Source organism: Phoenix dactylifera, unplaced genomic scaffold, assembly GCF_009389715.1.
Source record: "Phoenix dactylifera cultivar Barhee BC4 unplaced genomic scaffold, palm_55x_up_171113_PBpolish2nd_filt_p 000026F, whole genome shotgun sequence".
NCBI lineage: Eukaryota > Viridiplantae > Streptophyta > Magnoliopsida > Arecales > Arecaceae > Phoenix > Phoenix dactylifera.
This window is the reverse complement of record NW_024067667.1, coordinates 3,092,314-3,118,116: the sequence shown is the minus strand read 5'-3', so window position 1 is coordinate 3,118,116 and position 25,803 is coordinate 3,092,314. Positions and strand designations below refer to the sequence as shown.

The 25,803-nt window shown below is 37.8% G+C and overlaps 2 protein-coding genes and 1 non-coding gene across 7 annotated transcripts; all 3 read left to right on the top strand.

The window, feature by feature from the left end:
* The first annotated feature begins 1,826 nt into the window (after positions 1 to 1,826).
* On the top strand, positions 1,827 to 12,771 carry LOC103713643 (ubiquitin-conjugating enzyme E2 variant 1C-like). 5 transcript variants are annotated; one of them, XR_005506946.1, is made up of 6 exons: positions 1,827 to 1,972; positions 6,832 to 6,971; positions 8,131 to 8,256; positions 8,676 to 8,825; positions 12,355 to 12,410; positions 12,505 to 12,771. XR_005506946.1 is itself a non-coding variant. In XM_039115899.1 (5 exons), exons 1-4 carry the CDS (start codon positions 1,939 to 1,941, stop codon positions 8,814 to 8,816), a joined length of 441 nt encoding a protein of 146 aa, XP_038971827.1. In that variant the 5' UTR covers positions 1,827 to 1,938; the 3' UTR covers positions 8,817 to 8,825; positions 12,505 to 12,771. The 5 variants fall into 5 exon arrangements, 3 of the variants coding, with proteins under 3 accessions (XP_038971827.1, XP_026662972.1, XP_026662973.1); XR_005506947.1 differs by having other exon boundaries at positions 12,346 to 12,410; XM_039115899.1 differs by lacking the exon at positions 12,355 to 12,410.
* A 1,724-nt stretch (positions 12,772 to 14,495) lies between these two features.
* On the top strand, positions 14,496 to 15,562 carry LOC103713644 (probable CCR4-associated factor 1 homolog 11). The gene has a single exon (XM_008800650.4). The coding sequence runs from the start codon at positions 14,580 to 14,582 to the stop codon at positions 15,408 to 15,410; it is 831 nt and encodes a 276-aa protein (XP_008798872.1). The 5' UTR covers positions 14,496 to 14,579; the 3' UTR covers positions 15,411 to 15,562.
* A 5,491-nt stretch (positions 15,563 to 21,053) lies between these two features.
* Positions 21,054 to 21,159, top strand: LOC113463142. Its single transcript, XR_003386887.1, has one exon. It is a non-coding gene; the product is annotated as a U6 spliceosomal RNA (small nuclear RNA).
* Positions 21,160 to 25,803: the final 4,644 nt, after the last annotated feature.

The following is a 25,803-nucleotide window of genomic DNA, read 5'->3' as shown; positions in this document are numbered from 1 at the left end:
AAAAAATGGGACGGGAGAGCTAAAGCTCTAGGGAGAGAAAAATCAAAGAGATAAAGGCCTAAGAGGGAGAAGAAGATACAATTCTCCCGTCGGACTGTTAGTATGGCGGAGTTTGAATTTTAATTAGAGAACGATTAAGATGATGCCAAGTAGGATTCAATTATTGGCTTAAGGAGAGAGCCATAAATTCATGGCTTAGTTTAATAGATAAAATGCTCTCTTGATTCTGATAGCCAATTGTTTTGGGGGGGGGGGGGGGGAGAGGGCCTTGAATTTAGTCCCACATCGGCTAGTAGCGAAAGGTTCTGTGCCTTAAATGGGGAATGGAAATCCTTTCCTCTCGAGGCGCCTTTTGAAGGGCAAAACCGTGAGGGCAGTGGTCTCCCCCCGTCTGCGCTGGACGCGCGGGCCGGAGCGCCCAAAGGGCAGTGGTCTCCCCCCGTCTGCACTGGACGCGCGGGCCGGAGCGCCCAAAGCAGATAATACCTCGGGAGGAACGCAGTCCTCTTTCTCTGCTAGCTTAATGTGGGCTATGCTGTTGTGTGAGGCTCCAGCCAAAGGCCGTCCCCGCAACAAATGGCGCCCCAGGTAGGGGGCGCCTCCTCCCACCGTTGACTACCCCTCAGGATTGCGGAGGCTCAAGAACCTTCCCGCTGGGGGGCTATGTTGCGGGAGGGGGAGGGGGCCTTGAATTTAGTCCCACATCGGCTAGTAGCGGAAAGGTTCTGTGCCTTAAATGGGGGATGGAAATTCTTTCCTCTTGAGGCACCTTTTGAAGGGCAAAACCGTGAGGGCAGTGGTCTCCCTCCATCTGCGTTGGACGTGCGGGCCGGAACGCCCAAAGGGCAGTGGTGACGCGCGGGCCGGAGCGCCCAAAGCGGACATACTTCGGAAGGAACGCAGTCCTCTTTCTCTGCTAGCTTAATGTGGGTTGTGCTGTTGTGTGAGGCTCCGGCCAAAGGCCGTCTCCGCAACACCAACAATACTCATCTCCTTTTAACTTTATAAGAAAAAGTTAGTTAGAGCTCAAATATATCATATATATTTAATATGCTTGCCCCTTTTTCTAATATTTCGTGATTTCTGGATAAAATTTTAGGTGTTTTTGCCATGATTTTGGTTAGTAGGGGTAGAGATATCTAAAAGATATAAAATTTTAAAGCCGGCTTCCAATCTTACCTTACTAAAGCTTGCCTTATCACCTCCAAATTCAATTCAATCCTTTTATCAAGCAACTAACCTAGCCCAATCCTTTCAACCCGATGAGACCTAATTTTTGCGTAATCAAGTTATCTTTTGATGAGCCAACAAGTATTACCTTAGTTGGATGGCACCTCTCTCTTAAGGGGTTGTCCTTAAGGAGATCTAGGGTTAAAGCCTAAGTATTGCTAAAAGAAGTTAGCTTCGGATTAGAACAAAAAGTAGAGTTAGGTTTAGTTGAAAAACCAAGTTGAGTTTGAGTTGATCCTAATCTAGCCCAACATGTCCAAGTTGCATCCCTATTACGTTGAAAAGAGGCCCAGGCTGACTTGTGGCTTGTTACGCCACTTTAGCTTCGGATTGGCTTTTGGGCTACAGCTCAAGAGGGTTGGGGTCAGCTTCATGCTCACGTTATAGAGCCCATGGATGAATGCTCACTTTTAACACACGAATCACCGAAACAGTTGATCTTGATCGTTCCATGATTTCTTCGTATGTGCTAAGTTCGGACAGTGGAATGTCGGAAGTTTCCAGGGCGGAGATTCGTGGATAAATTCTGGCCGTTTGATTCACGCACGAGGAAGACCGCCTTATGCAGTAAACCACGGGTCAGCGTGGGTTGCGTACTTTTCTCTATTCGCCTGTCTTTTTCTCCTCGATTTCCCTTCAGTCCTACTTCCACCCATCTCCGAGATTTCTCTCCATCTCTCTCTCTCTCTCTCTCTCTCTCTCTAAGACATGACGATCGGTTCTGGAGGATCGAGTGTTGTAGGTAATGACGTCTGAAACCTCGACCGATTTCGTTGCGGCTTCGGCGATTTCCGTTGTTCTGTAGTTTATAGATCAGTTGTGTATTTCTTTTCCTTCTAGATTAGTGATCTGGATTGAATGCTGGATTTGATGTCTTTTCTCTATTATATTGATTTACAGTTGATATATAGTATGCTGATTGTGGATTAGATATCCGATCATGTTCTGGGGAATTCTGTAGGTGAATTCTTAATTTTGTCTTAGGGATTTTGGTTAAATTTGTATCTTTTAAATAACAACGGACGTTTGGTATCTAACGGGCAATCGGTAAGCATTCTACGTTCAGCATACTATTGAACGATTTTTTTTGGAAGTTTGTTGATGATCATTATCATTATCATCATCATCACCATCATCATTATTAATCTGATGCACGAGATTTAATGCTGTGAATTCTTAGTCAAGCAGGTGAATTTTTTAGCGTATCAATGTTGGATAAGGGGTTTGTATTTATTAAAACTGAGATACATGTATGCCTCACTGGAAGATCCACTCATAATTTGAGTTCAATTTCCTTTTACTCTATTACCATATGAGTTTCCTTCAGTACATTTATTATCAATCTGCTTCAGTAGTCATGAGCCATTTGATAGGCAATTAATTCTTATAGGACTCTCTGTGCATAGATTCTAATGGGACCCTGAGAACAAGGTCGTACTATATAGAGATAGTTTTCCATGTTGCAATAATTGAAATCGTTTGTCTTTTCTATTTTAATCTGATACAGAGAATGTGGAGGTCTCTATATTTGAGGTTTTTACATGTTCACATGAATATTTGTTTGCCTCTTGATAGAGGTAGATGATTATGATAATGGAATGCAGAAACTTGCATTTTGATTATGATGTTGTATCACCTTGAAAATATGCTTTTAATGCAAATTTAGGTTCAATTCTGCAAACGTTTCTCTCTTCTATCTGATATCATTTTTATAATGTTAGATTTTACCCCCAAGATTCAGTCCTAACATTAGAGCTGGTGTCCTCCCCTTTTCTGACATGTCTACTTTTTGTTTAAAGTTTCAATCTTCTTTTGAATCCACTTGTAGTTGTCTTGGAGATGTCAAATTTAATGGCTGAAAGAGAGGGGAAGGTCCATTCTTATTTGCAGTCCACTGTGATGTTGCTCATGACATCTTGGACTTTTGACGCCACTTGGAAATGTGAAGATGTAGTGCCCAACAATGATAAGATGAAGAGGAAAAAATTAAAAGAGCAGTGTCCCTATTAAGGTCATGATTTTAAGAAGAAAGATTGAGAATTAATGTACAAGTGGAGTCGCTTGAGGGTGAAGTTGTACTCTTGAGTGTAATAGAGGTATAATAATGAAATTTAACATAAATGTAAAAAAAAATTCTAGATTTCTGTTATCTTATCCTACTTCATTTTCACATGCATAGACTCTAGGAGTGCAACTTGCATCAGGTTTACACAAACTCCACCTCACTCAACTTGTACTTTTGACTGGGTTAATCTCCTCTAGGATTGATCGTTCTTGCTGGTAAATATCTTGTAACATCATATGTAAGTTGTAATGAAACTCTTGTGTGGATGTGACCAAATAAGGAAAAAAACGATATAAAGCCATCTCTTGATCTGATCTAGCCTAAAATTGTTTTTATGGTTCTTGTTTTTAAATATCTTGTAACATCATATGTAAGGTTGTAATGAGATTCTTTTTGGGGGATGTAACCAAAAAGGTCAAAAAAAGCCATATAAAGTCATCTCTTGATCTGATCTAGCCTAAAATTCGTCAGGTTAAGTTTGGTCAGCAATCTGGTTGAGTTCAATTTAGCCTTTAATCCAGCACCTGCAGTTCAAGTTGCATCCTAGGATAGGCCCGTACTCTAGGCTATTATGTATGTATGTAATATGTATTCATAATACATATACATACATAGAGAGAGAGAGGGATTGCTGAATCAGTTGATCTCAGCCATTAGATGACACAATTGTTTGGGCCCATCGAAGAGAGCAACCACCAGCCCTTCAGTCATTGATGATATGGCCTTAAAACTTTGGAGACCACACTACTTCTCAGATGGTGGGATGTCGGTAGTGAGGCTAGGGTGAAGATAGCAGGCCAACTTTTGAACCCTTGTTTGACATCAGACACCTACCAGATGTGGGCCTACAGATGGAAACTTCCAATGTGGTACATCAAGTGTCAGCGCATACTATGCATCTTTATTAGTCTGTCTTTTCCTCATCAGTTTTCCTTTGTTCCTATTTCCACGTCTCTCTTGCCATCTCTTGTTCTAAGATTTCTCTCTCTACAACATGCCGATCAGCTCCGGAGGATCAAGTGATGTTGGTATTATCTATGAAACCTTGACTAGCTTTTCGGCTTTGGTGTTTTATAATTTATTAATTCATTATGGATTTTCCCTTTTGAAGGATAAGTATTGGATGAATGCTAGATTTAGGGCATGTTTGTATAATCCTATTGGATCCTTAGGATTGGAAAAAGGATTTCTAGGATTACAGAATATAAGGCCTAGCCTAGCCCATGTACTAGACCTTTTCCAACCCATTCCTGTAGGGAGAAAAAAAGACTTGCTGTGATCTTTTTTTTTCCTTCTTATGGGATTCAGGCTGGCCCACTTTAAATCTATTCTTGGAAATTTTATGAATATAGGCTTAGCGCAGCCTATAGTCTTGTGATCCTACTGGTTGTACTGGCCCAATCGACGAGTCCTATAGGATTTTCATCCCAATCCTATAGGAAAATCCAAACAGGTCTTTAATGTTTTTTTCTTTCATTGCTTTAATATTAATATATGTTATGTCAATTTTGCATAGGCATATAATGGTCCATGCCTTTTGTGGAATTTTTTAAGGTGAATCCATGATTTTGTACAAGGAGTTTTGTTTAGTATTGCATATTTAGAAGTGAAGGAACTTTTGTCATTTAATGGACAAGCAATGAACAATAATATACATTGGTTCTGATGAGTTTTAAAACTAAGTTCAGCATTTTATCAAATGAAAAAAAAAATCCGAGAGTTTGTTGTTATCTTTGATATGACGCAAAGGCTTTGTAGTGTGAATAGTTAAGTAGGTGAATTTCTAAGCATGTCAGTTCTGCATAAGGGATTCATATGTGTTATGAAGATGCAAATACATTTTATAGGAGGATCCACTAATAATTTGGGTTTAAAGAAACTTCTCTACTTCCAAATTGGTTGTCTTCAGTATATTTACGACAATCTGCTTCCATTGTCATGGAGCACTTAATTTGGTTTTTTATGAGGCTTCCCTTGCATAGATTCCAATAGGACCCTGAGATTAATCTCATAAAGTAGACAAAGTTCTGTCTTGCAGTTATGGAGTCTTGTCCTTTTATTTTTAATCTGATCCAGAGATTTTAGTGGTCTTTACAAGTGAGATTTATGCATCCTCATATGGATATTCATGGATTTCTGATAACTGTAATGTTCTCATTGGATATGTCATGTTTTGTTTCATATCTTTGCATATCTGATGCATGGATTTTCGGTCAGAAAATAAATGCATTTTTGCCTGTTGAACTCAAGTTTCTCTGTTTCCATTCAAAAGCTGGAGCTGTAGAAATTCAGGTTTCATCTGTGATGTGTATGTGTGAGAATTTTTTCATCCCTCAATATCTGTAGGAGGAAAGTTTTGATGATTAGTAATTTATTGGATGTTCTGAAGTTGACTGCTATGTCATAGGATCATTAATTGATATAAGTGACTAAACAGGTTTGGTCACCTTTTATGAACTTCTGTATTTCTGTAATTACACATCAGACTTGATCTGGAGAGTATACTAGTAAGTTTCTGTCTGAGATCTTTTGGCTGAATGAATCATTGCCCTTAAGTATATTCTTTTATTTTTCTGCTGGCAAGAAGGCTACTTCCTAGCATTAAGTTAATATTAATAATTAATCTTTATAACAGAGGAACTATAGAAGAATTATCACCATTCCTTCCAATTTGTATGGTTAAAACAACTTTAGTTGGTGCTGCTACCACAGTGGACTGAATTTTTGGGAAGTGAACTTTGTTTTATTCCGAGACATGGATCTTTTTTGACGTTGGGAATGGCTCAAAGCCTCAAACTATATTTCAACTGTATGCCTATGGTTAAATCATTGTCATAATATTGATGGATTTATAATTGTCAGACTGCGGAAACTTAGATTATGATTATGTTGTTGTTTCACTTTGCTCCATATGCTTTTACTGCAAATTCAGGTTGAATTCTCTACTCTTTCCTTTCTCTTACCAGATATCGTTTGCTAATTGTAGATTTTGCTGACCAGACATGGAAGATGGCATCCCTCTGTTTTTGAAATATTTATTTCTTGTTTAAATTTTCATGTGCCCCACATTGATTTTCTACATCTTATATGATATGATTCATTTTTTGGATTATAATATATTGCATATTATTTCTTATATTGATTAGTTTTATGAATTTATTAATTTTGGGCCACCCTGGCCTCTGGTATTTGCTTATTTCTTATGCACTAAATGGCTTCTAGCTGCCCATCACTGCCAACAGTCTTCTAAATCATTGATGTGCTGCAAAATATTTCATCAAAGGGATTGAATAATCCTTAGTCACCAGCTGATGGGATTAATGTTGTCAATCAAATCCTTCCTATTTGGTCAGCCAAATGTTGATGCACTTGCTGAGTTGATTTCCCTGACAGATTTTGCTTATTTCATCTAAAAGTGAACCTTTTGTTGTTCTTTTCGCCCTGTTTTCACACTGCACCGAATAAATCTACTTTTATATTTTGTAGAATTTTGAAATACATATGATGCATTTTATTTGTCTTGGCTTATTGCACAGTACCTCGAAACTTTAGATTACTGGAGGAACTTGAACGTGGAGAGAAAGGTATTGGAGATGGCACAGTAAGCTATGGAATGGATGATGGAGATGATATTTACATGCGATCTTGGACAGGGACCATTATTGGTCCAATTAATGTATACCTCTGCTTTATCTACATTCAGTCATATACTTGCAAAGTGGCACGATCTTATTGACATTTGTATTTTAAAGGGACTTGCTCATAGTTACTTACTGTATTTTCTTTTCAGTCCACATCATTTCTGTGAAATCCCATTCATCATACCACATTAGTATGTTAGCCTATCTGATAGAATTTTATTTATTTTATTTATTTATTTTACATATGAGGCTTCGAAATTTCCAATATCTCTAATTACTGGTTGGCTGTACCCTGATGCATTATGGAACAGTTTTGGATATTTGCATGCTGTTTCAGGCTTGTTCAAATGAAGCACCATAGGAATTATCTGTTTATAATGGTGGTTGGAAGATAAGCTAACATCAGAAATCTGAACAAGGACTTGTAAAATTATTTATGAACTAGTTCGGGGCTCTGACCTATTAAATATCTAATGGCATAACCTTTTTTGACATCTGTATATCTTACAGAAGAAACTGTGCTTATAGTAAATCCCACACCGAGTTCTTTATTAACTTTTTTAAGTTTATTGACAGATACTTGTATTAGTCAGTATTTATGTTTCTCATTCCACTGGATTGATACTCAGTCACTTAATGGCAGACTCTTATTCAAAGTGCCTGAACAGTTTCCTTATAAGACAGGGCTATAATGACCCTTTTCTTATATCTTTTGATTTTGGTTAGTCTGAGAAATTTAGTATAGAAATGTAGTATGGTTTTTCTAGGTAGTTTAATATGGCTTTGTGAGCTGTTCCTTGTAGCTAGTTATGATTTGTTGCTTATTGCTTGGGTTCTCATGTTTGTGATATATATTTCTTGTATGTTTTTGTACTCTAGGACTTCCATGTGAAAACTGTCTTTCAATTTGCTATTGAACCAATCTCTTTGTACTATCAAAATCAGATGCCACTTTTCCGTCCATATGCCTATTTTTGTTGAAGATTATTAAGTAATTCATGTTCTTAATATGGTCTATTTTTTATTATATGTTTATCTGGACGTGATTTGCCTTGAACCTAACAGTTGCAAACTACCCAAGTCAGGTTAAGAATAATCATTCAATTCAGCACAGCTATTTATTATCAGTAAATTCAGTGATATTGACACCTGCTGAAGTCATTGATATTCTTTTCCTTTTCTGTTGAATTGCAGTCGGTACACGAAGGTCGTATCTATCAGTTGAAGCTCTTCTGTGATAAAGATTACCCAGAGAAGCCCCCAAGTGTTCGCTTTCACTCGCGGATCAACATGACGTGTGTTAACCCTGAGACTGGAGTTGTAACACTCTAACCACTACTATGCTTTCCTACGGTAGTTCCAACCAGCACAATAATGATAAAGAAACAGACAAGCAATTTAAGCCAAGCTTGACAGAGTATATTCAAGCTTGGTTCACCTATCATTTCAAGCAAGCTTGGGCAAGCTTCTTATCAAGCCAAGCTTAGCTTCTATCCAATTTTGCAAACTCAAGGTGTTCAAGCTATGGGCCAAGCTTTAAAAAATGTTAAAACTTGGCTTGTCTTTTAGTTGTGCTGAACTTGAACAGTCTGTTACCAAGCTTAGCCCGAGCTGTTCATGAACAGCTTGCGTTCATTTGTAGCCCTACTTAGGAGCCATATTCTAGACTATTAGAGATCTTTTTGTTAGTGGTCTTCGTTATACTGCTGAATGAAAACTTGAGATTGCGAGTGTTCCAGGTTGAGGCCAAGAAGTTTGGAATGCTGGCAAATTGGCAGAGGGAATTCACCATGGAGGACATCCTGACCCAGCTGAAGAAGGAAATGGCAGCCCCACACAGTCGGAAGCTTGTTCAGCCCCCTGAAGGCGCCTTCTTCTAGTATGTGGAAGTAAGAAAATCCTATACCATATCTTAGTGGTCCTGCAAAAACTTGAATACAAAAGATGGTCTCATAATGCGTTCAAAACACCTGTTGTCTTTTGGCAAACTGTGTTACAACTTTGATGGTTGAATGGGAATGTTCATCATTGTGATAAGTACTATTCAGTCCAAGCTAGTTAAACTAGATCATTTTTGAGCTCTTGATTTCTTTCCTTGTTATTACTTTTGAAGTTCCAAATCTTTACTATTTTTATTATACCAGTTAAATTGTAGGTTTATATTCATGCGAAACGCGAAACCCCAAAATTAGTTCACATTTTATTCTATAGGGTATCTGACTCATGCACGTTAAGCATATCAACTGCTTTGTTATATCAGCAACTAATGAATGTACAGGCAGACGCAATGGGAGTTGAATTTCAGCAAGGTTAATCTTTCTTTTGGGTTATGCTCCCTCTTTTTTTACCAAAATAATAATAATAATAATAATGGAATGTGTGCGGATATAATGCCAATTGATTCTCGTTTTTGTTTTATATTTTCATTCTTTGGTCTCGACTACATGCTTTGTCGTGTAATATAGGAAACATTGAAATGCTACTATAATATAATATCATAAACATCAATTATAATGTTGTGGTATTGATAGGATTGGATGAATGTGTTGATAGGTGAGATAGTTGATGAGGATATAATGTATTATAATTTTACATCAGGTTACCATGACCATGGTACTTATGTTCGAATTATTGCTATTAGGTACCAGATACTAAGCAATAAAAGCACTAATTGTTGGTTACTTTGTTAATAATTTTATATTACCCATTAGAAATTATTGCTGTCATTAACATTGTAATCAATATATTTAATATAATATAATTATTTTTAAATAATTAGAAAAATGCTAAATGCATTTGCAACCATTTATGAGGCCTGCATACCGTAGTTCTATTATATAATCCTTCGACTGCCTTACTACAATGGCATTTAAAACATGCACACACACTGCTCCTCTCAAATCCAATTTAAACAACTACACTATTGATTATGACCTATACTACTAAAACTATTTTAAAATATAATATTAATGGTTGGTGGTGTCATGTTCTGAATCCGAAATCACGAGACAAATGTAATGACCGCTGCATACTCAACTGAAGCATACAAGACTTTCAACATGATATCATAAATAATGTAATAAAATAAAATAAAAATAATTCAAATTCAAATTTTAATAAATAATATATCTGGCTACTAAGAAATATTCAGAATTTTTTTTTTGTTTTTTTTATGGGAGGAATTTTTTTTGTTCATAAGAATCTTCCATCAAAATAAGAAACCTATAAAATATCTTCAATAATAAATTATGAATACATATTCTAATTCTAAGCCATGTCACTCTGTTTTGCTCACGCTTCTAATCCCATTTCGATGGCAACACCTCATCAACGACCAATTCTCTGAATGTGTAAGAAAAGAAGAGACCAAATAATAAACTTAACTATCCAGTAGGTAAAACTTCTTTAACCGGATAATTCATAAAATAAATTAAATAAGTTTTCTGTCTAATAATAAGCATATAAATAAAATCATTCTACTTCAGCAAACCAATCTAGAACATTGAATATTGCTTAGATATACGTTTTCATATTCATGAGTTCTATTTGAAAATGTTATGTTTAACTCAACAATCTTTTAATTATGACCATAATATCCTTTTGGCAAGATCCATAGTATCACATTTAACCCCGTAGGACTTTTTAGTATCGCAATTAATCCCTACGAAGTAGGTTTTTTAGCATTACAATCCAATATTTTTAAATGGCTCTTATTAATTGCTAGGATATGTGTCATCACTTAACCTTGATACTTATCCTTGCTACTTTATGCAACATTGGTCATTCTTGCCATGCATGGTAGGTAGTGCTACCACTTCACTCACATCCTAAGTAGCGATGACATGAGTGTTACTTAGTTCTGATACATATCCTTGTTATTCTATGTCATATGAGCTACTATGAACATGCATGGTGGGCTACTATTTTTCTCACGATCTAGGTAGTGTGAGTACTACTTCCACTTCATGTGTAGTAGTTATTGCTATTTAACCACCATCCTTGGACTCTGTTCCACTAAATTTCTTATCCTATGCTGATAACTTTAGCTTCCCTTATTCTACACCACAATCACTCTACTTGCACCATTGGTATAGTAGTTTGCATTCTTGGTTTTTCGACCTGCACTCTCTTAATGTATCGACCTGCATCCTTGAGGTTTCAGCTTGTACTTTTGATGTTTCGACTTGCACCTCCCTTGGTGTATAGATGTGCATCCTTAGTATTTCGGCTTACACCCCTTTTGTTATTTTGACTGCATCTTTAGTGTATCAGCCTACACTTTAGTGTTTCAACCTACTCCGATACTTGATAGGAGGCTGGCATCCTTCTAGAAGTACTTGGCTTACTAGCCATGTATTTCAGCTTACTAATCGAGTACAACTATGACCTCCTAATTAATGCAACTTAGCTTGATGGTTACGTACATCTTCGGCCTATTGGCTGAATACCGCATCTTTCTGACCAATTTTGACTTTGCACCTTAGTATTTGAAGATTGACATTCTTTTAAAATATTTTCTTTGGCTGCATAAGATGTTACTTTTGAAGATCTGCTATTACTCGATCCATACTTGATGGCCTTTTAAGGCTTGTTATTGGTTGATGTTCGGATTATAGGCAATTACTCTAGATGTGGTGTAAACAAGACCAACAAACCTGAGACTGTTGATTCCGAACCTCATAATTCCTCTTGCAGGAGTTACCTTAAGAAATACATGATCGCCCACTTAAAGCTCTAGTTCATGTCTCCTCTACTGCCCAAGTATGCAACCTAAGAAGGGAGTGGATTAGGCTTTTCGAAAATTTTAAGTGGAATGCAACAAAGTAAAACTTGATAAGTGAATATGAGTGCAACGAGTAATTAATAAGTAGATATGCAAGTGATTAATGCAAACAATTCATGCAATACAAATACAACCAAATTTATAGTGATTCGGTGCAAATTCTGCACCTAAGTCCCTTCTTTAGGAAATTTTTTTGAAAATTTTTACTATAATCTTTATAGGATTACAGTTCGATTATTTTATCCTGGCTCACAATCAATCCAGTTAATTTTCACGAGCAATTAACCAAAACTACCACCGAACTTATTTTCAGGCTCAATACAATTCAATTCAAGATTTAGATGGACTTCTCAAATTTCAGTTCCTGACAGATTCAAAATTATGGTGTAACATATATTCTCTTTTGTTCCGGTTCTAGATTAATTGGATGAAGTACATCAAGAAATAATTTTTTCTTTCAAGAACAAAATCTTGTTGGAATTATCCATATCCGTTTCATCTGTCGGAACTATATTACAATATATATATATATATATATATATATATATATATATATATATATATATATATATATATATATATATATATATATATATATATATATATTCTCATATGTTTGTCTCTAGCATGAACAGTTGATGAAATACGGAGGAAAGTAGAGGTACCGGAAGAATTCCTCCCTGCCTGATAGGTATTATATTGTGATCAGTTTAGTGGTTAATTTTTTTTTATGATTCATACTGCTAATAAAATATTACCTGGCGCTCGATTTGATCCTGTGACAGTGACTCGTACAACTAAAAGAGGCAGCAACGACACGGAACTTAGAGGAAAGTGGAAGGAATCGAAAGAGATGTAGAACGAAATTTGGTGAAGACCGAGAGTGGCTGACCGGGTCAAGAAATTTATTGGTGCTATGGTGTAGTACCAGCACTAATTGCTGTTCCACGACTTGGTCAGCTACCATGAGAAGTTGACTCATAATTGGGCAGTCGGTCAACAAGTCTACAGGCTAATTTTTTATTTCCAAACATCTCCGAGTCTCTTTAGCAGTAACAGAAGAAAAGTATTCGTTTCATTTGTCAGCAGTTTGAATATGGAGTAACTGAGGCACTGCTGAGGATGTTCTTGGTGCAGTGTCTATTGTAGTCCACTGAGGATACTACTGAAACCCTTTGTTTTCAGACCATAGCCTAGTTTCCCTGTTGGAGGAAAATAATATCCTTTGTTCCCACAAACTTGTGAGGACAGAATAAGAACGTAAATTAACATTGCATGGTTCACAAGTTTACAAGGATTGTGATTGTCACTAGTTTTGATGCATCAGAAGGTGCAAAACAATGGGTTTTTGGAGGATTGTGATTTGTGTGAATCTTTTATCCTTTGACACATGGTGAGCAAGCAGGTTGCTGGAGTAAAAGATGGAGTTTTAATTTCTTACTAATCAAGTTGTTGGTGTAGAGATTTATGATTTCTCTTTTCATCAACTGGCCACTATTGTATGGAACTATCTAAGGTGAAAGAAGGATCATCATGTTTTTGTGGAAGGTTGGTAGCAAAGAACTAAGAGCAAGTGCAACCATGTTTGCATATGATCAAGATATTTTTGAATTCTTGGATGATAGAAAAGGGGTCCACAACTTTACTTTACGAGGAGCGTATTTAAAATCATCCATTACGACTACAATGAACTCATTTAAATATATCATGCAAATTAATTATTTTCATTTGTTTATCAAGTTATCGATTGCTTGCTTTTAAACGCTAATTACTTTTGAATATGATCCAATGATTTATTGAGTCTTATTAAGCCGGATCTAATTTAGTCTCCCCTTAAAATTATTTTCCGCCTGGTTCGAACTTGATTTGTTTAGTTCAAACGCAGTCTAGTTTGGGAAGTCCAGGTTGCATCTTTCATTGCAAAAGAATAATTGTTCTTTTTTCGCAACTCGACTGCTGGATCTCACTCCGCATAAATTTCAATCTGAATCATTGCACGATCGAACGGTGGATTTGTGCTCTTTATTTGAGCTTCTTTTTTTTTTTTTTCCGAGCCTGACCTGTTCTCTTTGTTTAACAGCCCTGGACAGCATCACTATTCCTTTTTTCAGTTTCCCCATCAACTCTATCAAAACTTTTTTCAGCAAAAAAAAAAAAAGAAAAGAAAAACTCTATTAAAACTTTCTTTACATGCATGTGAATAACAACATCAATGCAACTTTCTCTATCGAGTAGCGTGACTCACCATATAAAAACAAAGTGGGAACAACGTATGCTTATCCGGTACAAGCAGGACCCATCCAGTGACACACATCGGATGGATGTACTCTCTCATGATTGACTTGCGTGTATATGTAACCACGTTTTGGAATTTGAAAGTGGTTGCCTCACCCGGGGGGAAGTATCCGCCCATACCCATCTTCCAAAGACCAAGTCTGAGGGCGACGTATGAAGACAAACCGGTCAATCTTCCACGCCTCTTTCCAGCCACCGCCACCTTCTTTAACCCGGAAATTAATGAAGCACACGGTTTCCACGCCCACGCCGATCCTCACTCCACACAAACGCCAAAGTAACGCTCTACCCCTCGCTGGGACCCACTCACCAAAGCATCGCATCGTGACCACCCATCCACGAGTTTCCCGAATCTTGATCCAATCGAAACGCTCACCGGTGCGCGGGCCCCACGCCCTAGAAAGGAAACGCGACCACTTCTTCCTCCTCTCTTCGCCGAACCATCCCCCTTCTCTCCTCTTTATAAAAGACCTCCACCGCCCCCGACGCCTCTCATCACCACCAAATCGCGAAGCGGAAAAAACCGGAGAACGTAGGTAAAAAGACCGACCCGGTTCGAGCCGCCATGCCTTCTCTCGAGGCCTCTAAACGGCCGGTTCAGATCCGGTCCGTGTACGCCGACAACCTCGAGTCGGAATTCGCGCTGATCCGGGACGCGGTGGACCGGTATCCGTTCGCCGCCATGGACACGGAGTTCCCCGGCGTGGTCTACCGGCCCCGGAAGCACCCGCTCCTCCTCTCGCCCGCGGAGCGGTACGCCCTCCTCAAGTCCAACGTGGACGCGCTCCACCTCATCCAGGTCGGCCTCACGCTCTCCGACGCCGCCGGCGAGCTCCCCGACCTCGGCACCGAGGGCGCCATCCGCTTCGTCTGGGAGTTCAACTTGCGCGACTTCGACCCCCGCTGCGACCGCCACTCGCCGGACTCCGTCGAGCTCCTCCGCGCCAACGGCGTTGACTTCGACAAGAACCGCGCCCACGGCGTCGACTCCCGCCGCTTCGCCGAGCTCCTCATGTCCTCCGGCCTCGTCTGCAACGACTCCGCCGTCAGCTGGGTCACCTTCCACAGCGCCTACGACTTCGCATACCTCATCAAAACCCTAACTTGCCGCAAGTTGCCCAGGACCATGGAGGAATTCTTGGGCCTCGTTAGGGTTTTCTTTGGAAATCGAGTGTATGACATGAAGCACATGATGAAGTACTGCGATAGCTTGTATGGTGGGTTGGACCGGGTGGCGAGCACGCTGCAGGTCGATCGGGCCGCCGGGCGGTGCCACCAAGCCGGCTCCGATAGCTTGCTCACATGGCAGGCGTTTCGGAGGATGAAGGAGCTCTACTTTGCCAAGGATGATGACGAGAGGCACGCCGGAATTCTGTATGGATTGGAAGTTTTCTAATATGAAAAAAAGATGATATTAATTCTGTTCCTCTCTCTCTTTTCTTTTTATGTGAATTTCATTCTTTGTGTAGTTCTTCTGTCAAGAAATTTAATTTTTTGGTGACTATAAGGATCTGAAGGAAGGTAAAAATTGGTTCTTTGATGATAAAACTGCAAGCATCGGTTATTATATCTTTTTTAAACACTTCCACAGTTTAACAGAACAGGGAATTAGAAGGATCATTTAGGAATTGGAGGGTTTTTTAATGGAATTTTTGGAGTATTTTCTCTTGTTTATCCTTTATGAATTTGATTCTTTGATTTGTCTAAATATTTTGTTATTATACTGAGAGGGAAGGTGAATCTTGGGTTTTCCAAAGGAAATTGCTTGCTTCTATGGCAGGAATTGGGACACAAGTTGAGGACAGGCCTCCAGAGATTTTAGTACTTGCTTTCGATCTCCCACTATAAGTCTGGGTCGAGATGGTTTATCTTTAGTCTACTGCTGGGATTTTGAAGGAACAAGCTATGCGAAGGTTTGGATAAGGAAAGTTTGCTCTAGTATAACTTTGGTTCCTGATGAGTTTGGTCTAACTTTGACTATTTTCAGAAGTGAAACAGACAAGACCAACCACTCCTTAAGATCTTGCCTATCTATAAGAAAAGAAAGCACCAATTGTTATCTGATAGTAGTAAGTTTGCCGAGTCATGCTGTGAGGCTACAGAGGATTGAGGAATTAGTGAAATTAAGCTTGCCATTGGTGGAAGAACCATGAAGGACGGTGCATTTGGAGATATAAAGTGCAGGGCGCCAACTCATGAGCTTGATATAGTGTTTTCTGGTGGCTTTTATTGGGATTCTAATAAATGCCAGGTAATGCCTTGGATGAACAAACAGAAATTCTAATCCAGTTTTAGGTTAAGAGTTGGAGAAGGTAAAACCGACTCTGAATACTTTATATAGGAATCATTTTTTTTGCTTGCCATGTTAACATGAGAACTGAAGCATGGAAGGCACATCAATCAGAGGAGATGTTTTCCAAGACATGGATTGAAGTTGAGTACCATGGGAATCAAATCAAGTATTAATTATTGTTAGACTAGAGGCAGAAGTATAAACAAACAATTGTTTGTATTGGATGAATGGCCAAATACTTGAATTCAGTATACCACATAAGGCAGGTACTGGCTATTTATACATTTTAAAGGCAATCTTGAGGTAAACCATGTAAATCAATAGACTGCAGGAGTACTTTTTTTTTTTTTTAAATAATTTGACCTTTTTTTTTTTAAGAGTTGGGGGTAGGGTTAGCAATTTTTAACCATTTAACCTGTTTAACTTGTTTCATCCTAATGCAGAAAATATTGGCAACCTTAACCTCGAGCTAGACAGACCTCTTTGACCTCAGATATAAACTGAGGAGAATGATTTTGGCCCTGAACGAAGGGTTGATTATCAAAGAGCCACCAGCCAAGAAGCCAATCAGCCGAGAAAGAACAATCAGCACATGTCGATAAGGACTGATAGTTCTAGTAACCTATAGCTCGGCAGCCCATAGTTGACCAGCACTTTATGCCGCCCATGCAGACTGCTCCTACGCCGTGGTCGACTGTTACCTGGCTATCAGTGTATGCCACATCAGTCTAGTTAACGATAAAACGAGCTCCCCCATATAAAGGACCAGCCCACAGACCTCAGAGGGATAGAGGTAATATACTATTCACAGAGGACGACACTCTGCTGAAATTTTTCTCTTCTACACTATTGCCTTCCTATTCTGACTTAAGCATTGAAGGATCCCTTGCTGTAAACTCACCTGCAAGTGGACTTTTTGCGGGCCACCTTTGGAGGAGATCCACTCCCCATACCTCGGCTAGTCTACTCAGCTCGCCTTCAATCGACCTTAGGGTTATTCGAGATGCAATCCAACCTCGGTACTGGATTCAGCGGCAACAGATTAGCGCTAGAGGAAGAATTTTCCCTCTAGCTACATTAACATCAATTGAAGGGAAAGATCACCAGCATGAGTTCACTAGCACTGCATGCCGCCCATGCGGACTGCTCTCATGTCGCGACCGTACTACCGACTATGATCTAGCTATCAGTGCATGCTATATCAGCCCAGGTAACGACCAAACGGGCTCCTCTATATAAAGGGGCAGCCCCGAGACCTTGGAGGGACATAGGTAATATACCATTCGCAAAGGTCGGCACTCTGCTAAAATTTTCTCGCCAAAAACTCTTTGGCAAGCGGTTTTTGCGAGCCGTCTTAGGAGGAGATCCATTTTTCCGCATCTCGACCAGTTTGCTCAGCTTGTCTCCAACCTATCTTAAGGTTGTTTGAGCTGCACTTCGACCTCAGTCCCGAATTTAGCGGCAACACAACCATTGTGAATCAAGCTAGATTACCCATTTAATAAAATGATCAGGTTCGGATATGGTTTTTTTTTACCTGTTTAATAAACAAGCTGAGTTTGGATTGGTAGATTTTTGATATATTGTATATCTGATCCGATCCATATCTTGTCCGACTGATCTAATTGCCAGCTCTAATTGGGGGTTGCATAAGAGCCTGGCGTCAAGAAATACATTTTATTTTGCTACATACCTCTATTTGGGTTTAGTCAATCTCCTTGAATATGAGATTGCTGTATTCTGTCCTTGTTTGAAGGTGTCAGCCTTGTAAGTTTCGATCTAGCAAGGATACCTGGTGGTGTAGCAAGCAACTTGGTGTCAAATCCCATCTTCGCTTGGGCTAGGGTTTTGCCTGACCTAATCCAACCCTCCCTCTCTTAAACTAAATTCAAGTTGGTCAGGTTAGTTTAGTTGGGTTGCATCGAGCCACATTAATTCGGTTAGAATGGATTGATTAGGATTTTGTTGGTTTGAGGTCTCAACCATTTATCAATTTAAGTGGTAAATTTACAAGTATAAGAAAATATGTAACCTATATAAACAATATAAATTAGAAACAAATATGTAAATATATATAGATTTATATATATATATATATATATATATATATATATATATATATATATATATATATATATATATATATATAAGTTTGGATTGCATCGGATCGGTTCGGGTTTGGTTGGAAGACAACCCTATCATACATATACACATGTATACATATATATATATATATATATATATATATATATATATATATATATATATATATATATATATATATATTATATATATATATATATATATATATATATATATATATATATATATATTATTTATTTGTTTATATCTAGTTGGGTCATATCAAACTGAGTTTAGGTTGAGTTGGAGGTCAGACATAATCTAGCCAATCAAAGGTTGGCTTGGGATTTTTGAGCCTAGATGCAACCCAACTTTATATACCTGAACCCAATCCTATCCAATGAGCAGGTTGGTCGGGTGGGTTCAAGTCTAGCCATTCTAATTTTCACGCCTAACTTCCATGCTGCTGCATGTGACATGTCAAGGGACTCGATTTGAGGGTGAAGTTAGAAATATTAATCTTCTTTTATCGTTCCGGCGTTACAGACAAAAATTTGGGACTTGACAATTAGTCTAATAAGATAGAGATAAGAATGGTTGCAGATATTTATGGACGAGATAGTTAAAAACTGAATATGCTTTCCCTAATGTTAATCTAATATGACAGTATCATATTTTACTTCATGGGTTTTACTTAATACATGACGGCAGTATTAGTTTGACAGACCATGGACTCGACTTGCTTTTGTCAATATAGTACAAATGCAGAAAATTATACCAGTGCCTCAAAATATGAATTTCAATTGGATTTGGATCGCAAAATCATTTGCAAATTGTGATTCGAATTGTACTCAAATATATGCTAAGATCTAATCAGATTAGATCTCACCACCTCCAGCCGGATCAGCTTCCTGCATCTGAATAACATTTCTTCCATCCATGAATGTCTTGAAACCTTCTTCACGTATATTCCCCATCTTAAATCATGAGTGTGAGGACCCGTGCGGGTATGTGTTTAGTCCCACGTCGATTATTTGCTGGATAGATCTTGGATACTTATACAGGATCAAGGAACCCAAATATATCTTCCGGTTAGCCATTTTGAGTGAGGTCCTGGGTTGTTACATTTTGCACAAAAGAAGAGACTCTCTTATTACCACACCTTCTCTAACATTAATCACAACCCCAGCATTACCAAGCCATTAAAAATCAAAGTACAGTTCATGTCCCCTAACCACATTGCCATGAGAATAAATCTTATATTGTCTTATATTGCTCTCCTTTCGTTCTAAATTAGATCCATTTTGTGGACTCTAGGTTAGCCTATAAATAACACTCCGTTTTCCACCACATTGTACATGAACACCAACATTGCCATTTCTCAATAGGTTCCAATTGCTTATTTCATGCAACAGAATGATTCACTTTCTTTCATGATGGCTACCGTTGGATTGCGCAATAACCGCTTCAAGATCTGTGCATATGGATGGAACCAAAATATTGTAATGATTTGAGATATGTGATTCAATGGTTGCCATCGCAAAGAATACAACCGAACCCTTCCTTGATATCTAATCTAAGTCCATGCCCTCTCACCAAACTGTTAAAATCACTACTTATCCCAAAAGTTTAAGTTTATAGGCTGAGGTAGATTTATTTATTATTTTATATTTTTTTACACTTTCTGTCATATGTGGGTTAGACTTTTCTTTAATGGGTGAGCCCAACATGAGATATTTTTAATAATGAGGTTAAAGAGTGCGGAGACAGATTTCGAATTCAGAACCTCTGCTCTGATACTATGTTAAACTCACCACTTATCTCAAAAACTTAAATTTGTAGGATGATGTAGATTTATTTATATATTTTATACAAATGGCTCAAAGAAAATAGCCTATCCTGCCTCCTATTCCTCTCCATTTATATTGTCCCTCTTTGGCAGCATGAAGTCCAACATTTTGACCCTAAGGTTGTTATATTTAAATGAAGATGACTTTTTTTAGGGAAACATGAATGAAGGTATCTTAAACAAAAGTTCAATAGCCTTCTTTATGTGGTTGTTCAAAGAAAATATACTTTTCAGAATAGTTCCAAGGCTTCATCAATCAGGGGTGGTCAACAAAGCCTGTGCTGATGGAAGGCATAATAGATGCCGTCAAGCTATCATTAGCTAACAGGGTCCGCAGAACACAGAGGCGCATACTGCGGAGACGTATTCGAGTTAAAGACACGCAAATTGGACAAATAATAGATGACTAAATGTGACATGCGAGGTGCTGTCTAATCTCCTACCATTCATAAGTATCAAATTGAAGCTTTGAGACAATGGGTCCTACCAATTGGATATTGTGTTGATACCAACTTTGTTGGATAGCTATTCTCCTGTGTATGGGAGACAGAGTTACCTTCTGTGCGATCTTTAGGTGTTTTATTTGAGGGGGCTTGGTGGAAGACAAACACGGCCACATAGAGGCCTTTGAGAGGGTTTAGTGCGATCTTTAGGCGAGGAAGCGAAAAGTGCCTTCTTTTCTGATGAATTTTAATTCAAGCAGAGTTTCAGGGAGGAAGCGAGAAGTGACCCTAATCAAATGGCTCAAAGAACTTGTTAAGGATGGAACACCACAAAGTTACAGTAGGAATAAAAAGGATTTCAATTAAGCAGGGATTTTTTCTTCAAGGATATCTAAAGAAATTGGAACCATACAGAGAACATTAACTTAGTCGCAGTGCAAGAATGGCAGAGACAAGTTAAGAAGTATACATATAATCTTGCTTCTTATGTTTGTATGTAGCTATACAACAGTGGTGTAATTCCTCTCTTCTCAGCCGTAAAACAAAACCCAATCAATGTTCAACAAGAGGTGAACATAAATATGTGAGATTTTTCGCTGTAGAAGACTTGCAATGAGCAACGATTCTCCGGTGGTACCACATCCCATGCCAAGCTCATGCAAGGCTGCTTTTGGGGAATCGTCTGCTGAGTTCATGTGGTGTCCTCTGTCCTGCCCTTTGAAGTGGTAGATACCTTATCGTCATTTAGCCCTGCATTTGTTTGTAGATAATGCCAGATGAAATAACATAGAAAGTGACACGATCTTTGAAAGCTAGGAGCTCTCAATACATTTCCAAACCATAATAAAAATGTGTTTGTTGATAAAAACAATGTCGAAGAGTAGAATAACAACAACAACAAAGCAGAGTAAATTTTAGATGTCAAGCATGGGGAATGCGCAAGTCATAATTTTGATACGGCAAATTTTCATCTCCAACCAAGTGCAAGTCCAAGAATTGATCCCTTGGCATTGTAGAAATGGGCAAGCCAGAGAATTAGACTTTATATAAGTACTTGTTTGATTTGTGGAAAGTGGAGGGGTAAAAGTATGATCAATGGAAAAATATCTCATGTTTGATGGAAAGTTAAAAAAATAGAAAAATAAGCTTTTCTATGAAAATAAGATTTTTACATTTCATGGAAAAATATATATATATATATAATATATGAAAAAGTTCAATTTCCACCAATGAGAAGTTGGGATAATTTTTTAAAAAAAATATCTTTAAGCTCTTATATAGAATGAGGTAAGTTCTTTTCCTTTATTAAAGGCATAACAGATATTTTGCATAGCTTTTTAAGAAAAGTAAATTCTCAATCAAAAATAAACTATTTTGGAATGTGCTATTTTTTCATGGTCAATCAAACATACAACAACTACCTTCCAAAGCATCATAGTTTCAAGTATTAGATTCTTAGAAAAAATATTCTAGTGAGAAGAAAAAAAATTTGTACAAACCAAACGAGTTCTAAAATATCTTGACATATATTTCATTATTTTATATTTTTTGGGCATAATATTATATGATTATATCACTAATTTTGAAAACCAGTTTGAAACTTGTGGATTTGTGATGAAACATCCCTCATGGAGGTCTTCTCCATTTTCTAGTTATAATAAGACATTCATAGAGCAATAGGCTATCATTATCCAACAAGATAGTCTTGATCACAAGTCATTACAGCTTAAGCGAGTAAATTATCACAAAGCTTGAGAACCATTGTGAATTGCAAGAAATACTTCACAATCAAACCAACTACCCCCATTTTTTTCTCAATTGTGTCTAATTCTTAATAAAAAATTCCCTCCTCTCCGGCACGAGCTCCGCCTTCACCCAAGGTGTTTTTTCCTCCTCCCTCCTTTTTATCGAATGACCGGCCCTCAAGCCTTGAGCGAGCTTCGCCTCCGCCAGAGGATCTTCTCCTCCTCCCTCCTCTCCAGCTCCAACCGACCGGCCCTCAAGCCATGATCGAGCTTCGCCTTCGTCCGAGAATCTTCTCCTCCTTCCTCTCCGGTGTTGACGACCGACCCCAAGCCCCAATCGATCGAGGTCCGCCTTCGCCCAAAGTATTGCACTATGCATCATCTTATAATTTGCGCCACCATTTTAGCTCTTGACTCATACCACAAATACTTTCCACTAGGTATTGTTGGACATATGGGTGTTAAAACTTTCTTGATTCATACTGTAAATGTTCTTAGGAATACCATGCTGCATGAAACATCATGATCCATCCATCATCCAGATGATGAAATATACACACAAAAAAATAATAATAACTGATAGATGTCATGCCAACTGTGTATGTCCAAAAGTGGTATCTGACTTGATGCACAATTTTTCCTCTTGGAAGGAGCTTAACTAGCTCAAAGATTGCAGAATCCTCTAAAAATCTATAGATTTGGCCACAAGGGTAGATACTTTCTAGGCTTTTATGTAGGAGCCCGAATGATCCTAACTATTGAAATTATGTCGCTGCATATATTCTCTGACCATTCATTGTACATGATAGAGAGTAAGAGTTGTAAGAGCTCTTTAGCAAAATATTACTCCTCAAGTCCTTATTCCCTCGAACTCTCCTGTTTTGTACTGTTCTCTTCTCTTGCTGAGAGATTTAGCATAAGAGGTTAGAGTGGTAGGCTGACTAAAAGATGGTTGCAGAAAAGTAAAGCTTCTAAGTGTAGCATAAACTTCTAAGCTCAGCTCGATCCACTCAGATTCGGTTCCTAGATAGCTAACTGGTAATCATTATCTATCACTAAACCGGTAATTATGAAGCTGCAACCTTTTTTCTTGACACAAAAGAGATGAACCAAGTTCTCTGTTGATAAGCAATTCCAAATTGGTCTGCCCTTAGTAAATCAAGAACATCCGGTGGGTAGGGGCCTTTCCAAGAAAATGAAGCTGATGGATACGACATGGCCTACCAGCCAATCGACCACCGTAATTCCTTCCATGTAAATGTGATAAGCACAAAAGAATTGAAGTTGATTAGTAAGCCATCCAAGATGATGTAAGATAGGATGAAGGGTATGGAAACGAAGCCAAAACAGATGCTCCAGAGGCTCCCAATATGATCCAAAATAGATGACTCTTCCCTCAGATCATTCTCTCCACATTTTTCTTATCTCATGGCATCATCAAAGGCTTCAATATCACTCATAGGTTCAATGAATAGATATGCTATCATGCTATTAACTTTTTTTTTTTTTTTCTAATTTCAAATAGACAGGGACTCTGATTTTAAGGTGACAATTGTGGTAGTCCGACTTTCCTGTCAGAACAAATTGGGTGCAAGTGTTTCTCGGAACGCCCCCATCATGCATTCAATTGGGTGCAAGTTTTTCCTCTCAGAAAAATGATGTGAGGAGACTAGGAGCTTATGGACAACTAGAAAGACTTTGACTCTCTTTTTTCCTTTTTGATGGAAATTACGAAGACTTTGACTCAAGACTTCCTTGCCATGATTGCCCACTGACCCCTCATGATTCTTTCATTTTTATGCCATCCTTTTCCATTCCCTAATTTTATTTATATAAATTACAGTACAATTGGTATTTTAATAGAATGGACAAAAGTTGGATAAATAAGTTGAGATCCGGTGCCAAATATTTAGATGGAGTTCAAAATTTTATTAAGTTTTCTTTTGGGAAATCTAATAAGAACGAAAAGATTTTATATTTATGTCAAAAATGTGTAAACGGTTCTTCTCTTGATCCAAAAGCTGTTGAAGAACATTTAATGTGAAGTGATTTTCTAAAAAGTTATACTGAATGGACACTTCATGGAGAGTCCATATTATTGTCTCTCTATATATAACCAACCTTCTTATCTAAAACACACCTTTAGTTTTGGATCCAGTAATACGGAACGAAATTATGTAGGAGAAGATGATATAAGGGGCTTACTCAGAGATTCTCTTGGACATAGTATTAGAAATTTAATAGAAGTGGAGGATAAGAAGTAGCCATAATAGGTGATGGGCATACAATTACTGATCAATCCATGCATGTTGAGGAACCTATACATTCTGATGACACAGATCGGTATGATAATTTTGTAAGAGATTGTGATCAAGAACTATGTTCGGATTGTAAAAATTTTATGAAGATTTCTTTTCTTCAGCATTTATTATATTTCAAATATTTGAATGGGTAGTCCAGCAAGTCTTTTACTATGCTTCTTCAATTATTAAAGGATGCATTTTCAGAAGGTGTTACTTTGCCATCATTTTCATATGAAGTCAAAAAACTAATAAAAGAATTGGATCTTGAATACGAAAAGATGCACAATTGTCCGAATGACTGCATTTTATATCGTAGTGAAAATATTAACCAAGAGTCGTGTCGAATAGATGGAACTTCACGATGGAAAAAACATAAAGAAGACGAGAATGATTCATTGACTGAGAGGTGGTTTTTCTAAACTCTAATGTCCATATTTAATAATCAGTTTGATGTTGATATTGATATTAAAAATTTATCGTTGAAGGTTTCTTGTGCGCTTAAAAGATTATGTACGCAATCGAGCCTATCCCAAGGGCTCGATTGCTAGAAGATATATTGCTGAGATGTATTTGACATTTTGTTTGAGATATCTTGAAGGTATCGAAATAATTTTCAATCGATCTCAAAGAAATTGTGACATAATAGAGAATGCAGATGTTTACAAGTTCTTATCTGATGGAAAAGTTTTAAAAAAAGTTGAAAGTGTTGTTCTTGACCATCAAGGGGGCTTCGTGAGGGTGACAAGTTCATCATCCGATGCAACAAATTGGGACAGTCCGTCAAGAGGGCTGGAAGTCTTTTATCAAGTTTCTTAGGATCGGTTGCACGCAAGGGTCAGTTGTGTCCGCTCAACTATACAAAGTGAAATGAAATACTTCCTTTGTATAAGGTTGAGCTTCTTAGACTTATATAGGTAATGAATTGAATTTGTTATTATTAATTTGATACCTCTTGTATGTTAATTTGCTTACTATCATAAATTTAATTTTTAATTTAATATTATTATAACATTATGTATCTTGGTGTAGGGTAAGTTTGTACTTCTTCAGAGAGTCATGATTGGGTGCTAAAGT

Excerpts from the sequence above, each read along its gene's own strand:
- LOC103713643 (XM_039115899.1), top strand. The coding sequence starts at position 1,939 with ATGACGATCGGTTCTGGAGGATCGAGTGTTGTAG. Across the intron at positions 1,973-6,831 it reads TGGAGGATCGAGTGTTGTAG|TACCTCGAAACTTTAGATTA; the intron begins GTAATGACGTCT and ends CTTATTGCACAG. Across the intron at positions 8,257-8,675 it reads TTAACCCTGAGACTGGAGTT|GTTGAGGCCAAGAAGTTTGG; the intron begins GTAACACTCTAA and ends CGAGTGTTCCAG.
- LOC103713644 (XM_008800650.4), top strand. The coding sequence starts at position 14,580 with ATGCCTTCTCTCGAGGCCTCTAAACGGCCGGTTCAGATCCGGTCCGTG.